At 31.1% G+C, this 18,020-nt stretch overlaps 1 protein-coding gene across 2 annotated transcripts in view; it reads right to left on the reverse strand.

Moving 5' to 3' along the window:
* LOC148275098 (netrin receptor UNC5B-like) overlaps positions 1–18,020 on the reverse strand; it is a 227,067-nt gene that overhangs the window by 27,502 nt on the left and 181,545 nt on the right. For both annotated transcript variants that reach the window (XM_088236137.1, XM_088236138.1), the window contains 4 exons: positions 16,744–16,949; positions 16,581–16,659; positions 14,005–14,178; positions 13,749–13,928 (listed from right to left, as the gene is read on the reverse strand). In XM_088236137.1, coding sequence (XP_088092263.1) covers positions 13,749–13,928; positions 14,005–14,178; positions 16,581–16,659; positions 16,744–16,949 — 639 coding nt within the window. The remainder of the gene's footprint in view (positions 1–13,748; positions 13,929–14,004; positions 14,179–16,580; positions 16,660–16,743; positions 16,950–18,020) is intronic.

An 18,020-nucleotide genomic window follows, 5' to 3' on the forward strand; every position in this document is an offset into this window, starting at 1 on the left:
AAGTATTCCGAAGTAATAATATTTGATATTATTCCCTGGAAAGGAAGTAATCTTTTAAACGAGATAACAATTACCCTCCTTTCATTTCCGTAAACGACTCTTCGTCGTATAATGAAACACGGAATAAATAATGAAAGGCGATCATCATTTGAGTCTCAAAACTAAATCAGCCATGATTATAATTTCTGCCACGGTTGAAGTGGGTTGAAACAAAAATAATAAATTATGTTATTACTTATATTAAAATATAAGTTACTAATTAAAAATACTTGGTACTTAAAGAATAGAATCTTCTCTAACAATACACCGCCAACACATGTTTTCAATAACTTTGTCACACTCTGTTTCATTGATATAATATTATGTATTGTATCTCTTTTGACTTATTTTTTTTAATGTACCCACAGTTGAGATAATATTTAATTTTATATATAAATATGAACAACTCCCTAGGGAGAAAATCCAGCCAGTCGCAAGCATTTGGACATACTCAAACATTGTTTTATATATATAATCCTTACATTGTATAATATTTTGATAATAAGTGGAAGTATGCTAAGTATTTTCAATTATATGAAAATATAAGTTACTAGCGGACCCGACAGACTTTGTCCCGCCCAAACGTTGGCTTGCCTGCTATTATCTTGGAAAAATACTTTTCATATAGGTACTTGTTTGTGATTAAATTCCAAAACTAAAAATTGTTGATATTAAGAAAATATTGAATTTAAGTGGGTACTTGTTTATGGTTGAATTCCAAAACATAAAATAAATATTTTTTCAAATATGTCATTCTTTTTGCAAACGTCGAACTCCGATCGTCTCATCAACAAACGGGTTTACTTATATAGGAGTACGATTTTTAAAAATGTATTGAATTTAATATTATTTTCGTGTTACCAAAAATCCAATTAAAAGAAACAAATGGGTAGAAATTATAAGGAAATTAAGAAAAGAATCTGATTGATATCCACAAAAAACAAATGCTTTTTGTAAACATTCAAAAACTAACTTTTTTTAAACACAAAAAAACAACATCTTTCCATTTTTTTGCAAATGCGTTCTCCTCGAATGCAACCCTGGTAGATCGATTAATAAAACATTTATGCGTTTAAGTTTTTGTACATATATTCGATTGAAGATTTTAATATTTACGAACATGCACAGCGCAAAGACCTATATTTTTTCTGAAAACCGCACGTAATAGATATTTTATTTGAATTATTTACTGATAATTCTTGATGGAATCCTGTTAAAATATCCATTAAAATAGATAATACATTGACATAAGAAAAATTATAACATAGAAGAAATTGACACGACAGATTTTTTAATTGTATCAAGAAATATGACCTACTGGTAAATAATTAAGATCGTGAAATGTATTCACCGTCCTGATCAGAGGGGGCGAAAAAAATGAAACAGTTATTTCAAAACATGTATTCTTAAGAAATATCTGAAACTGTTACTGTAAAGAAAAACTACTCAAGATATTTTCAGGAAACATGAAACGGTTTCTTAAACATTTTAGAGCAGCGCTTAAAACAAGAAAAAACATCGTAACTCTTCTTAAACTGTTCCAGGAGTTGCTTTTACTATTTTTTTTATTTGCTGCTCTAAACTGGTATTTAAAAACTTTTTCTATAACGACAACTGCTTTTTAAAAACCGAAACGTCAATCTCTAATTCTGATTTTTCTGGGTAACGGTTCATAGAAGATTTTTTAATTTAGTTTGAAAAGATGGTTATTATTCATACAGGGCCTTATATAACTCATAAACTTGGCGTAAAGTTACGCCTAAGTATAGTGGTATAATTCGGATAGATTTACCATACTTATTCTACCACTATAATAAGGATGGTATTCTCATCCGAATTATACAACTATACTTAAGTGTAACTTTATGCTAAGTTTATTAGTAAGGCCCACAATATTAGATACATTTTATTACGCCATTATTTTCAAAATCACAATAAAGGCACCATTCAGTAAATATCCCAACACGTCCAGTTAGAAAGCGCACAAACGGTTAGAATTCTAGACAGCATTTACAAAAAAATGATATATTTTAATGTTGTAATTGAATATGAAGACTTCAACTCGTACAATACCATGGTAGGAGAACGCGCCAACCACTACAGTACAAAGCGTTTCGGGGTTTTTACCTGACAATAGGTAGTCATCGAGTCAAAAACACACGTCAAGGATTCTAGTTCTATTTCACAAAAATAACTGAATTTTTCATTCTTCCGCATACAAGCTAAAGTTGTACATACGTTTATACAGAAATTACGTATACCTACAGGTTTTAAAAATAATATTTTGTATTATAAATTTAAATCTTAAAATGTCCTAAAAATGTATTTTATTATTTTATCTAAAGTTTTGTGCTAGTATTTTGAAGTACGTTTGAATTGATCTAAACCCTAAATACAATATCTAAAACAAAGGAATTTTCTTAATTAAAAGTGAGAAATTCAAATATGTACAACCGCAACAATTTAGAACGAGCGAATATTTCCGGTTTATACAAAAGATTGCTAACAAGTTATTAGTTAAAATGGCAGTAATAAACAACTTGCTCGATCAAATACGAGGCTGTTGCAAATTTAGCCGATCAAAGGAATTTGTTAATTTTATATAACTTTACAAATAATTTTCCCTCGTCGAGGTATAAAATAAAGAAAAATACGGTTCTAAGTGTGAAATAGAAACAGAACCTTGCATAAATGTTTTTACTCGGTAGTTGCTCTCAGCAAAAAAAAATCGTTTCAAAGGAAATTGAGCGGCGGTGTACTAGTTAGCAATGCTCCACTTTTCTTTTCTTAAATTATCTCTTGTTTCTTTTTCTACCACTATATTTTTACTTCGCACTCCCAAAAGTGATATGTTTAGATCGACCAGTTTGCAGGAGATAAAAAACAAAGTTTTTAAATGTAGTAATGCTCATCATAATTTCTTCGAAATACGAAATATTCTTAATTGATTTTAAAGAATACTAAAGTTTCTTTAAATAATATATCACTCAAATAAAATAGAAGAGATGCAATAATGTTCTTAAAAAAAGAAAAAAAAAATTAAAACTGCATCCATTACTTAAAATAGCCAAATTTAGACTTACGTCTGTGTATGCATTTCGTGGGGTGTGATCTATGAAATACTTTAGCTGGATGTAGGTGTAATTTATTTAATACGTTTTTTTATTATTGTAATTCCTGTTTTTTTTACATATATGTATCATAAAAACAGGCGCCGTGGCGCAGTTGGTTACACGGCTAACTGTGAAACTGGTTCGATTCCCGCCAGTTGCAAGAAAAAAATCTAAGAAAGAAGTTGTAGTGTATTTTTCATTACCTTCTTTCATATCCCCTCTATCCTACCTGCTGACAAGCCTCTAAATAAAGGCTTATCGGATTAATACCTTTTTTTTTTTAAATTAAAAAATAAACAATAAATAATTTTATTAACATCAATAAAAAATCGAAATATACTAAGCATTAAATTTGTACTTATATAACCTTATAAAGACATAAGCTCAACTTGCCGTAAACTCAAAAAATATGTTCTCATTTAACCCGCTAGTTCCCTGACCCAACATCAGAAAAATCTTCATTTTAAGGTATAAATGGTATGGTGCGGGAAGGGAGGAAGAGGGTGAAATATGTCACCGGCCACGTGACCTCGTTACGTGATACACTAGTCAACCCCATTGTCGCAGATAACCCCTCCCGTAACAGTCACTGGGAGAAAATAAAACAGGCGTAAAGCTTTCCACTTTATATCGAGTGTAAGATACATATTAAGAGATTTTTTATAATGTTGATACCATTGGGGTCCAATATAAGTTCGTCATTTGGCCAAATAGGCTTCGAATTCTTAGGTCCCAAAATGTTTCATATGTTGCTCACTATTCGTAACTTTTTTAATCACTAAAACTTAACAAATTTGAAAAAAAATGGATGTCGAAATTGAGAAGGAAGCATTGTGAAAAATAGCTTCAGATATTTAGTAGGTAAATTATTTTATTTTTCTTTGGTCAACTGTTTGTTCTACCTTATTATTGGTATTATTTGGTAAATGATGATTAATTTATTCCAGCATAAAAAAATATCTGTATAAAATAGATTTAACCTAGTTCGGCAAACAGTATGTTTATAATCCAGATAAATTTATCATATTAAATTAATATAATGAAAATAAATGTGTTCAATTAAAAAGATAATAACAAAAGATTGTAAAAATTGTTCGTGTTCCAAATAAACATTATTATTATTGAAGCTTCATTAAGTTCACAAAGTTGGTATAATTTTTTTGCTTTTGTATGATTACGTGCTGTTTTCGAAAAAAACTCATAACACACAGGTTTTCTAAATCGTTGGATCCATTTAATAAATATATTATGTTAACCATGTCGAAAATAAAACCCGAGACATATTTCATGGTAAGCAAACGCGCTGACCAATACACCATGAGGCTGACGAAAATAGTTTTACCAAACGTGACCATAGAAAAACAAGGTACTAGGTAAATTAGTCAACTTCAAATCTAACAACAACGAAATTAAAAAAGCGATTTGAAAAAAAACAAATAAATAATATTTGTTTTAGTCCACTCCTGTCTGGTTTCGAACGTATGCAGCTCAAATTACCACCCATTCAAGAAAAAAATTACTGATTTATTTATTCCATTGGCAGCATACTGATAACGTAAAATAAAATAGGAAAGAATTTATTAGTTAAGTAAACCTTGAGAAAGAAGCTTGTTTAGCATTGAAAAAAAGGTGGATTTTTTTTAAATTAGTGATCAAAAACAAAGTTGTTTTATTTATTTTATTAAAATGAATAATGACATAGTTAGTGCTTCAAATATAAAATTTACGAAAAAAAAAATAATAACCTTTCATTTGGCTTTTTCAGGAAACTGAGATATTGAGGTTTGAAGTTTTGATTCGTGATTATTCCGTTTTTTCTTAGATATTTGACATTTAAAGCATTCAAATTAACCTTTGAATTTTATTTTTTATATGTTTCAAAAGATTTGTTAATAAAAGATACAGTAAATTTAGTGAAAATGATGTTAAAATAATTTGCATGGATTGACCATAGCTGTCCTAAAAAAGCAATATGTCCTCGAGAATTGTCAATAAATAATTAAAATTAAAAAAAACCTCCTTGTTCTTTAGAACAAACATTTATAGATTTAAAAAGAACTTTGCTGCCTTGCTGTTCCTTAAAGTACGAGGAATATCGTCATTTTTTAAATTCAGTTTTAAGGATCATTTTGGCAAAGAAAAAAATGCGCAAAAAGTTTTTCAAAAATGCCAGATGATACCTTGTAGTTCTATGATCTCGCCAAGTTAAAACTATTTTTCCTTCGCCATTTTCCCTTGGTTGCGTAAAAAATATTTTCTTACTAAATTATAATTTTCATAATCGAATACAGGCGTTAAACTGTTCAATGTCTTTGATAAATAATGATGTTAATGTTTTTGCTGAACTCATTTAAAGCTATAAACAGATTTTATATTGGTATTCTCAATGCGTCTCAAAGAGTCGAGAAATATAATAGTCTAAAACCAATGAATTTTGAGTGTCAAGTTTTCATGACTGAAACAATTTCCTTTTATCAATAGCAGCGCCATTGCCAGCGTGACACGACACCTTCTCCTGCAAAGGAAGTATAAACGGAAATTCATTTCTCAATACTTTGCAGTAGAAAATGTTAATTTTAAATCTAAACGAAGGGAGATCTATGACGTACGTATAATTTATTTATTTTTGGCATTATGCTAACGAGGATTTTTTTTTCATTGATGTAATGAAATAAATAAAATGAACAAAAAATACAGTCAGAAAAACGAAATTTAATAGAAAAAGCAAGACAGCCTTTTTTAAAATTTTAAACATATTTATCGAAATGCGTACGAAAACGAGTACTGAACATAACATTTTTTCCTAAATATTCTTAAAATAAATTCCTAACATAAAAATAAGTTGTTTTGCTCACTAGATATTATGTATTAAACAAGTACGACGTTTGCTCAGAGGAATTTCAAAATGTTAAGTTCTCTAAAACGAAAGCCATTTTCGGAAAGACTGTACAAGTCTGGATTTTGTCTAAGAAAAGAGACCATTACAGGAGACTGCTGCGAAATGTTGCATAGATTTATATACTTGTAAGCGTGTCCAGATGTTTATTGAAATATATGTATGTTAATGTAATAATATATAATGTTTGTTTTTGCTATTTAATTATTTATTTCTGCAACACAACAGGCCAGGAGGCCCATTACAGTGGTGAATTACATCACTGAACACCCAGGCTTGAGAAAACTCACATTTAAGTTTTTGTGTTCTCACCAAGAATTTAACCCGGAATCTTCCGTCTGTGAGTCAAGCGTCTTGACCACTACACCACGGAGGCCGCCAATTATGACCATACTTCCACTTTCCATTATGTTGTATCCCAACTCAACACAGGGTCCTTGGCCTCATAGAGTTTGGGACAGGTTTTTTTTTTAATACATATCAACTTAAGCGAAAACTTGTGATACTGTTAATTGAATCGGCATTCACTTCGTAACACTTCATTACAAATTATTATGAAATTAAAACTTTCTTATTAGTGTTACAAGCTTGTGATGCTACTGAGGTCAATATTGAATCTTAACTAAAAAGTTTTATCAATATTTTTATCCTATACTAGGGAGTTCAATCGAGAAATATAATTTACGAATAATATTATTTTATTATAGAAAATAAAAGACGAGCGATACTTCAATCTACAAATTTGGTATATCCAGCGACCGGTTTCGTCGCTTTCGCGACATCTTCGAGACTGGTATCTTTATTAAGAAATTCAACATAAAACAGACGTAAGGATAGAGAATTCAAAATTATATGAGAATAAATTAAATTTAATTATTATCGTTCCAATAAGCGTTTCTTTCCAGAAAATCTCAAATTCAATGATTTTACAGTTACAAACAATATATTTTGAAGCGATTGCGGAGTGTTTGATAGAAATCAGAGTGGAAAAAACGCGGGGATAAAATATATTATGTGAACTCCTAAATTTATATCGAACCGAAAAACTAAGATACCTTTTTAACAATATTGCAATATTTATATAAAATTTCGAATATCGAAACTGATCCTATATTTCAAACGGAAACACGGTAGGATAGCTTCAAATGAGTTAGATTTTACCAAACCTTAAATATATAAATCAGACAGAATCCAAAACACCAGTATAAAATCAAAAAAAAGTTTAGTGATAATAGGGAAATATCACTTTTTCTTTAACATTTTTAAAGTAAAAAGGGTCTTTTGAATACGGTCCAGTATATATTTTTTTTTTGCTAAGTATTGGTAGCATAAAAGATTTTAATTTGTGATTTTGAATTCCTGCAAAAACGGTAATTCCTTCGGCCACGCCCCTAATACGTTACGATTAATGTTTATTTGTTCCTAGCCATTGAATTTAGTTTAGAACATTATCACGAATCTTGGTGTCACAACAACCAACGTCGCGTTTTTCTACGAACGTATTTATATAGAATTTCTTTTTGACATTTATGTATGAAAACATTTCTCCACAATATCCATATTTATTTTGGAAATACAATTAATTATTCTTAATCTATTTCATATATTTTAATCGGTATTCGTGGTGTGCGATATTTCCCTATTGGTATAAATATCACATACCCTTGTGCAAACGCTTGAATATGAATGTGTAGTATTAACATGCTAAAATAATTTAATCCAAGGAAAAAACTGTAATTTAGTAACTTTTGACCTTTAAGAGCAGAATGTATTGCATAAACGTATGTAGGTATATTTATTTTTGTTGATTCTTGTAATCTATAAAAGACAGTAAGCCGCGTATACAAATAAAAAAAAAATCACTACTTAAAGTTATAAAAACACATATTAATATCATTGTAAGATGTCACTGTTTGTTATTGTAAACAATGTGGTTTTTTTTCGTGATGGGAAACGTTAGAAAAATAGTTAAAAAGACTTTTTTTAATTAAATTCTTTTGTTACCGTAAAAACAACAGATTAAACAAAAAAAATCTACCAAGATTTTTTTAGTGTTTTGCCCTTTTAATCTGTAGACGGATATATATATATGAGACAATTTATTACGATTTAACAGCTTATCTGTAAAATATAATAAAAAATAAAAAATCTTATTTTTGATCGAATAAATATTCAACCCTACGAATCTGTTTTTTTTTTTACAATCATATTTAATTAAATAGAATGCACATTTGCGGAAAAACGGCTTACAACGGTTTGTTTTATCTTTTTTTTAAATATACGAATACAGTAGAACTCCGTTTATCCAAATCATCCGGATTGCCAAATATCCAGATCGTTATTAGGAAATTAATAAAAAACTAAGAGGAGTTATTTATTTTTTTTGCCGTGCAATTAACTGTGCTGGACATGTTTAAGTCAGTTCTCAATGTGATTCCAATTTGCTGTATTATTTCAAAAGCAATTAAATCTCCCACTCATTAATACGGATATTTTGTATTTCAAAAGAATCATTTAAATACGAAACACAAAAAAATAACAAAAATAATTCTAGTATTTATTATGGAAGAATGACTAGACAGGTGCTACCGTTTTGTAGCAACAATTGACGGACAGTGTATACTTGTAATGCCGTATTAAATAGACTTCACGAACTCGGCAATAGTTATTCCCACGTATCTGATATATTTAGTGTGGGGTATTGTTCCTATAGAACAAACCTTTTGAACTTTTTCAAAGATGGTGAATGGTAATTATATTTATTTATTCATGCATTTCATATTATATACCGTTTTCGGTTCACTTTGCCCAGATGTAAGAAACAGTACTTATGATTTTCTTGTTGTATTACTGTAGAATGTTTTATTATTAAAACTTTCTACTTCAGTATTCATATTCATACGCTGTATAATTTTTAGGTTTATTTTTTTAAAAGAAATCTTGGGTATAAGGAAATTTATATTTTAAAAAATATATACATTTAAATTAAGCCAAATATTTTAGTTTTATAAATGTTTGTAAAAGGCAGATTTGCCGTTTATGTTAATAAAATAAAATAAAATATACTTTATCTTATAGTAATTATATTAAGGTTTGAATAATGAGTTTAAATCTGACCAGTATATTCATATATGTAAAAAACATCACCTACTGCCTCTGCAAAAACGTCGTGAAATAGCGGATATAATTTATTTACTTAAAATTGTCTCTGGTTCAATTGACTGTCCTGAACTACTTTGCAAACTTTCTATCAATGTTCCTTCCAAAGTTTTAAGAAATAACCCTCTTCTTCACATACCTCTTGTTTCATCTAATTATAGGCAAAATTCATATTTATGGTAAACTTTTAATAATTTTAATGTAATAAATAAATCATTTAACATAGATTTACTTGAAAATAATCTTAATAACGTGCGGCGTTTGCTTTCGAAATAACTCGTAGTATTTTTTTGTTTTCTTTTAAATTTACATTTAATTACTGTTCATTTTATGTTCGAGAATCTTTTTTAACTTACTGTGATGCTACTTGTGAAAACCTGTAATTGGCTTATTTGTTATTTGTTTTGTTATATAAATATGATATAATTATAGCTGTTGGTTATCCAAATAAATAAAAATAAAATAAAATAAAATAAATAATATTCTGAATAGGTTGCAAGTTCAATGTGTTTCCCTATAAATTTCTAAATCCAATATGCTTCCATAGAACGTTTGTAGTTTTTGCTTGGATATTAGGGTAAGTGGCTCTTCTCTCCTCCCCGTAACCCCGTGGCAGGACGCGGATGGCAGGAGCAGGTTAGGGAGTGAGGAGTAAGGACTGCACGGTACACGCGCCGGGTAGTTCGTACTCCTGTCACGTCCCCTATCCAATTTGTGTCGCAGGTATCCGTGGCCATAGTTAGTTCTCAACTTCACGTCATAGAAAATAAAGCGAGCCGAACTCCAGCGAATGCAAACGGTGAGAAAATGAACCGAACAAAGTCGACAGGGAAAGCTTTTACTCTGAGTTATGGAGTACCTACCGTTGAAAGAACTCGACTGAAGAGCAACATTTGTTGTATCCTTTAACTAAATGTAAAAATAGGATCTTGAAACCGTTAGCTTTTAATCATTATTATTCATGCGTGAATTATTCATATTTCATATTTACCTGCTGACCTTTGACTAACTGAAAACTACGATTTAAGTTTGCGTAAACTTTGAAAAAAAAACGGAATCTCTGTTTTACAATTCAATCGATGAATTTTAAGAAATCTTATTTATTATTCATGTAAAGATTTAATCAATTTTGCTATCGTAAACAGAATTATTTATCTTTTTAATTTTAAACTATGGAAGACCGTAGTATGAAAACCATGAAATGATTTAACTTTTTGTATTACTTATATAAATCAAATGAAATTATGCTCTTATGCATGCCACGCATTCATTTTTAGGTTCTGATTTTTTTTTAAAATTGTGTCCCGGTCCCTGATTGAAAAATAATACAAATAAATGTGAAAGTTCCATTATATGGCCACAGCGCCAGCTTACTCAACCTCTACACTAAGCCAGGACCGGAAACCTCTGAATATGCCCCTAATGTATGTTTCCTTTTTTTATTATTAAGTAATACCTAGTAGGAGTAGACCCTTGCTTATGCAGACTAACATATATTTATATTCATGTTTTATTTTCTAATTATTACTAATATATTTTCTAATTTATATTTATGCTTCAATTTTGAATGTTATCGGTATGTTTTCTAATTTGTTTATATTTTTCATTTTTTTATATTGTTATTTGAATTTTTTCAGCATCATTTAAAGGAAAAAACCAAATGAAAAAAAGAAGGTTCTTCTTTAACAGATGAGTTTTCTAGCTAGTTGAGACCTGAAATAATGAGCCTCTGTACATTTTAAAACTGTACAAAAAAATATTATTTAGCAAAATACGTTTTTTTATCATTTTAATGTAGTTCTGGCATTTGATATTTTATCAAATTAGTATTTTAAGTACTTACTTTGTGATTTTTCATGTTAAATATTATAACTACGTATTTATTTTTAGTGTTTTTACACAAAGTAAACACGAAGTTTTATCACCTGATATTTTATTAATAAATTTTACAGATTTACACGTATTAAAAAAGGTGTGAAGAGAACGATTCGGGGGGGAAATTAATCTGGAAATACGTAAGTAAAAGATTGACTAAATAATTATCAGGGTATTTATAGCATTTTTAAAATAACTACCAGAAAAGGAATTTACATACACATAATACAAGGTTAGCACAACGTGAAAGCTTGTTGGTACCGAGGTTTGTAAACAAGCATGGCCAAAGAACACTTCATTACACAATTACTAAAATTTACAATAAGATACCAAAGCTGATCTTAAAAGAAAATGTTGACAAAACTTTTAAGAAAAAAATAATTAAATGGCTAATATGTAACAAGGCTTTATATTAATTACTATTTTATGTTAACAGTCATCTATTTAAATTTTTGTGCACAAATACGTTTGTTTTTTAGTTCTTAATAATGTTTATATTACTTTTTAAATTTATATAATTTCTCTAACGTATTTATTTGTAAAGGAAAAATAAGAAACCTGCTGGCAAGCCGGTTTCGCGGTTTAGCGGGTTTCATTATTTTTCCTTTTATATTTTTCTGTTCATGTTTACCTTCTTAAACAAGAATAAATACAAAAAAACTAATAGGGAAATGTTAGGATCCGGGATACTAAAGTTGCCACATAGCAAAGGCGCGATTTACAAAATTCGTACTAAAATTTCGTATGGGCACAATATTCATAATGTTGAATTATGATCTTCCTCATCAAGCAAGTAGTGTTGCTTTTACAACAAAAGCAATTCTTTAGTTTTTTAGTGAACTGTTGAAGAGCGTAGGAGTGATTTTTAAAATAATGATAGTAATAATCCAAATTGATTTTGTTTAATTTATATAAAAGACTATAGTGGAAATGGATTTTCGTAACTGGATTATTGTACAAGTGAATTAACATCGCTTTTGCTACCGTTCGTGTACCTAATTTACATAATATAGTCATGAGGATAGTTGACCATATCCGACATAAAGCTTTTTTATAATTTGACAAACTCACGGTGAAAAGGGACAGTGAAAAAAGTAATTTTAAATTGAATTTAAATCGCGGTTTTTAAAATTACTCGCACATATATTTTTTTTAAATCTAAGAGCGAAACTGCTTGGTCTTAAAACAGTTTTCGAGTATGTGGAGGGAGTGCTTTCACTTTTGTAGAATTATAATCATAATGCATTAAATTCTGTTGGTGTTTTTTTTATTTTTTGATGCGCAGTTGCAGGTTTTTTTATATTTTAATGATGAAACTGGTACTATAAATACAAATATCAGTAAGTCATAAGTTTTATGACGAATTATTTCAATTTATGCGTAAGTTCAACGCGCATAAAATATTATTTAAGTCAAAGGTATATCAGGAAATCCGTAAAAAATCAAGGAGTACAAATGGATGACCATCTCTGCTGGCGAGCTCATACTAATGAATATGGCCGCAAAATATTGTTCAGTCTACACTCACTTAGAAGGTTGCAAAAATTCTTACCCATTAATACTAAATGCACCCTTGTACAAGCATTACTACTACCCATTCTAGATTACGCTGATGTTTCCATGATTGATTTAAGCTTTGAGCAACTCGATAAACTTAAACGACGTCAGAATACATGCATAAGGTACATTTTTGGTCTTAGAAAATATGACCGCATTTTTGATTATCGTAGGCAAATGAAATGGCTCAAAATTAGACAGCGGAGAGACTATCACTCCCTCTCATTTCAGTTCAATGTACTTCATAGTCCTAACGCTCCTATATACCTGCGTGAAAAATTGCAACGCTTATCAGTTCATGGTTTACCTCTTTGTTCTTATTCTCTAGGCACTCTCTTAATACCCATCCACAATTCCCGTTTCTTATCTAACTCATATAGTGTCCATGCGGCTCGACTGTGGAATCATCTCCCATCCACCATCAAAGATTTGACTACATTCTCTCTGTTTAAATCACGTCTGAAGAAACATCCCCTTTATCTCTTCCTTAATCTCTCCTCCTTTCCTCTTTCCTTTTTTTCCCTTTTTCCCATTGAGTGATAGTTTTGATTTATGGTCATTTATAAACAAATACGTTTATTACTATTTTTATACATCTTTAGCTTTTTAATGATTTTTTTTTAATATCTTATGTAACTTGAATTATAAAAATAAGACTTTTATTTTATTGGTTGGTTGGAAGAAATTGCCATTTGGCAATAAGCCCGCCAATGTACAAATAACATGATGTACACAAAGTTAAATAAACATATATATAGTTGGATAATTTATATAGCGCCATTTTTGTGAAAATCACCTCAAGGGCGATGAAATATATCTACGAGTAAACAGAATGTCTTATGAATTCAATCTTAACCCTTTTCTTGGCAGGATAAATAATTTTTTTTGCACATTAGATGATTGAAAAAACATCAGAATCCCAAACATTTTATTTTATTTTGATGAAATTTAAGAATTATGAAAATATATCAAAGAATGAAAAATGAGGAAAAGCAGTTTTAACAAACATCTGTTTTACTCGTGCACTAGTTAATGAAAAAAACAGATTCGAATACTGTTATAGGATGCGTTGCCGAGAAAAGGGTTAGGTGCGCTAACTAGAAACTCACCTTCGTGCGGCAGTTCGTCTTCGTGACGACACAGGCCTCCCGAGCAGGGGGCCGCCTGTACGGACCGGCCCGCGCAGCCCTCCCCCGGGCCCCCGCACTGGCGCCGCCTGCTCTGGCGACAGTCCCTCCCGCAGCGGGACCACTCGGACCAGGGGCTCCAGTGGGCCCCCGCACTTCCTCCTGAACACACGGGTTATCTTTAACTAGTTCCCTTTTAACTGATAGCAAAGGAGGTTCGTGAAGGATGTAATATTACCACTATGACAAGGGAGGCAGTCCTCGGAGCGTTGGATTGCCGGTCCACTGCAGGGTTGCCCACCGTTAAGTGGTTGGGGGTTTGTACACGACCTGGTCCTCCTCTTCCCTTCTGCACCCTGACCAGGGCACCGGCATTCTGACCACTGGGACCACCCAGTCCACCCCCCGTTGACTAAAAATAATAAAAGTTCCAATTAGAATATTCTATCATTGTAATAGGGTATTTTATTTTTTCTTACGATAGTAATTGATTAATGTATTTAAATCAAGATTTCATTTATTATTTTCGGGTTTGAAAATGAGCACACTCAAAACGGTTCGTAGTTGGCGTCACGTCATTCTGACGTCACTCGTTATGACCGTTAACGTTGGTTATAATAAACATCGCATACTGGTTTAGCGCCAAAACGTCATACGTGCCGTTTATCCCACGGGGCGCGTAACGTCTCGTTTTCGTGTAATTCAAAATATGCCGATTTTAAACCTTTGTAGAAAATTTATCCGATATCGGACGAAAAAAATATTTATTTCGTTACCATCGTAATTTTTCGCTTATTTAAAAAAATAAATTTTAAAAACGTGAAAAGACCCCATTAAATCAACCGGCCATAAAAGTAATAAAACTCGTATCCTTCGTACAACTTGGCTGCAACTGTTGGTATTTCAAGCACAAATAACAATAAGAATGCATCTTTTCCCAGAATCCTAAACTGTTATAACAATTTACTTTCTGAAATCAATATATATTTCCTCATTTTAAACAACTATAATGAAAACGCTAGAACCTTAATTGCAAATAATAATAATTTAATCCAACTGTACATATTTAAAGGTTTTACATACTTAATTTTTTGTATACTTTTATATTGTATTATAAAATGTTAATTTTCTCTTGTTTGAAAGAAGAAAGGAGAAAAGGCTGATCTGGAGTTACTTCGTATGGGTCCGCTGGCGAAAAGGTTTTTTAAGACAAAGCAAAAAATAAAAATGTATTTTAATGTGTTACATTTCATTATTATGGTCATACATTTTTTTTTAAGTTGAATGATACGGAGTGGCATTTCACGGATACGCTTTTCTTCTTATTTATTGGCATTGTATTACGTTATAAATAGATAACTTTAATTTTGGTTTATTTGTAAATATCATGTTTTATTTTGTTATAATAGCTGTTGTTTTCTTAATAAATAAATAAAAGCCATGAGTTAGCTCGGTCTGCAACTGCAAACTCAAACCAGCCAATGACAGGTCATAAGCCCTGTAGATGCCTACACTTCTAAATTACCTTCTCTTAATTGTTCTTCATCTCTGTTGTAATATGTAATTATCAGTTTAATATTTTTTATACATATTTGAAGCCCTAACTTTGTAGTTATTCGTTTCAATTAAATAAATATAAAACAATTTTTCAATGAAAAAATGAAAAAATAATTTAAATAAAATATTTTTTAAATTTTTTATCAAGGTGGTTCTTTAAAATGTTCTCTATTTCTGGTTTAAATTATTACAAGAAAGTTATCTCATATGTATTTCTCATATCACTATGTCTACTAAAATAAAAATGGTCAAAACCTTGATTTTTCCTACATTTTTATACGCAACAGAAACAAGGACCTTCAAGAACAGAGAATGAAGACTAGTGTTGACGTAGAATTTCGCGAATATCGTGGACGGTCTTATTAGATTATTTGTCTTTAATCCGAGAATTGGGTATTGAATAATATATTTTTTTATCTGTTCAAATCTATGTTGTCAAGTACTTCGGCCACGTTACGAGGCGTAGATATAAAAGGTTAAAGATTGTGGTACAAAGATAAATAGAGTCCTACATGGTGGACCGGCTCGGTGACAGAAGCGACTGGCGTCCCTCTTCGGAAGGTTTCCGAAAGCGCTGAAGGCAGAAACGGATGGAAGCGGATTCCAACAACGCGCTTCCCTCCTGCCAATATGACCACGACTGTTTTACCAAAAGCAAACGACTAACTTAAGCAAGTATAAGAATTTGTGTATCTGGGAAGTATGTTAACTAGGAATGGAATAACTAAGAAAGATATTAAAAGAAGGGTGAGTGCCGGGAACAGAGTAAACGATGCACTTTAATCAACCTTGGCAAATCAATGTTTGTCGCTAGAGGCAAAATTAGCCATTCACAGTGAAGTCCTGGTTCCGACCCTGATGCATGGGAGCGAAGTATGGACTTGGAAAGACAGGGATGAGAGTAGGCTGAACGATATCGAAATGCGATCTCTCATGCGAATATGTGGTAAAACTATGTATGATGGATGCACAAATGTTGAGATCCGTACATTATGCAAAGCGGTAAGCATTATCGACGAAATCAAGACAGGGACGCTGCGTTGGTTTGGACATGTAGAACGAATAGACAGCGAAAGAACGGCTAAAAATATTTACAATGCGAATGTTGATAGATGCAGAAATAGAGCAAGAACGAGAAAGACATGGAACGACCAAATCTAAAAAAACAAAATCGATTTGTCGCAGTTGTTGTTGTTGTTGTTGTTGACTAAGAAAAAGAAGAAGCCATAAAACTAAACTCACTAAAAATAAACTTACCGTAAACAGTAAGAAGTGCGGATTCTGATATTCTTTTTCCAGCAGCGTTTTCGGAAACACAGCTGTAGTTCGCCATATCCTATAAATGTTAAAATGAGCGACTTAGTCATTTGTACAAAAAAATATTATAATTATAAATAACATAAAATACAACCATATTTACCTGCAAAGTAGCTTGAGAAACTAGAAGGTGGCCCTCCACAGACTGAAATAGTGTTGAACTTGATCCAGGAATCAGTGGAACACCATTCTTCAACCAGTAAAGCTGAGGAGTTGGTTCTCCGGCTGGGCCGATACACCTGAGTGACGTTTGACCGTACAGTTCCACACCTGTCGATATCGGCGGTGACAGAAACTGCTTCCGGAGAACTGAATCAAAACAGAAAACATTTTAATTAATATTGATTGCTCTGATCAAACAGTACGTTTTTATATCCTAAAATAGAACACGAGATACTTTTTTTAAGGAATATTTACAAATTGTACACCCATGGTTTGCACTGACGTATACAGTGTAGGTTATTTATTTAAACATTATAAAATTAATTTAATGTGCATAATTTTTGAATGAATTTGAATTTCATCCCTTTTTTCTGTAGGTGAGTGTACAAATCTGTTACCAACAGCTCGGTAATTATCCTAACTGACCTCCCCCGTAATGGGTGGTGAATTATCAATGCATTTAATTTCCCTAATACCCATCAAAAACGTTCAGACCGTTAATGCGATACCCGCGGAACCACATGTGCTAATTGAGTGTCAGAATGTAAATTTAAAAAAATAATTGATTCAATGAAGCACCCTATGGATCCTGTATTTTTTCAAATATGTTTTTTTTAATATGATATAACATAATTCAATATAATGTAGTTGTCTTTGAGAAAAACCAGAACCCTGGACGAGTGTTATTGACTCGACGGCTACGTTCAGGTACATTCTTTAAACCACTGGCTGCGGAAAGGGATATAACGGGGATGATGTAATAAAGATTAATGAAGACATCTTGAACATAAATTTTTCTCTAAGCTTGCTGTTATACTAAACCTCTTTAAGTAAATAAATAAATAAATAAGAAGAGGAATAAGGAATCGGGTTGTGGTCCCATTGCTTGTATTGTGGACTCGCGAATCAGAAATCTGAGGTTCGAACCCCACTACACCCAAACGTGATTTCCATTTTATAATAGGGAGTTATTTAAAACTTTTGAAAGAGGTCACCAAAATTCAAATATTTGAATAAATTATAAGACTGCTAATTTTCTTTAAAGTATGTGTTTTGTTTTTCGATAGCTGAGGCATTTTTAACAACCGCAAAATACTTTATTTCTATCTTATGATTTTTTTTCAAATCATTTTTTAAAACGTTGCCTTTTAATAATTATAGTCCTTCTAAGAACTAGTGTCACTTTGAATTTGAAAAAAATTAAATAAAAATGTATTC

The sequence above is a fragment of the Micrasema longulum genome, unplaced genomic scaffold (assembly GCF_059751315.1).
Source record: "Micrasema longulum isolate JH-2025_06_02 unplaced genomic scaffold, ASM5975131v1 h1tg001512l, whole genome shotgun sequence".
NCBI classification, from domain to species: domain Eukaryota; kingdom Metazoa; phylum Arthropoda; class Insecta; order Trichoptera; family Brachycentridae; genus Micrasema; species Micrasema longulum.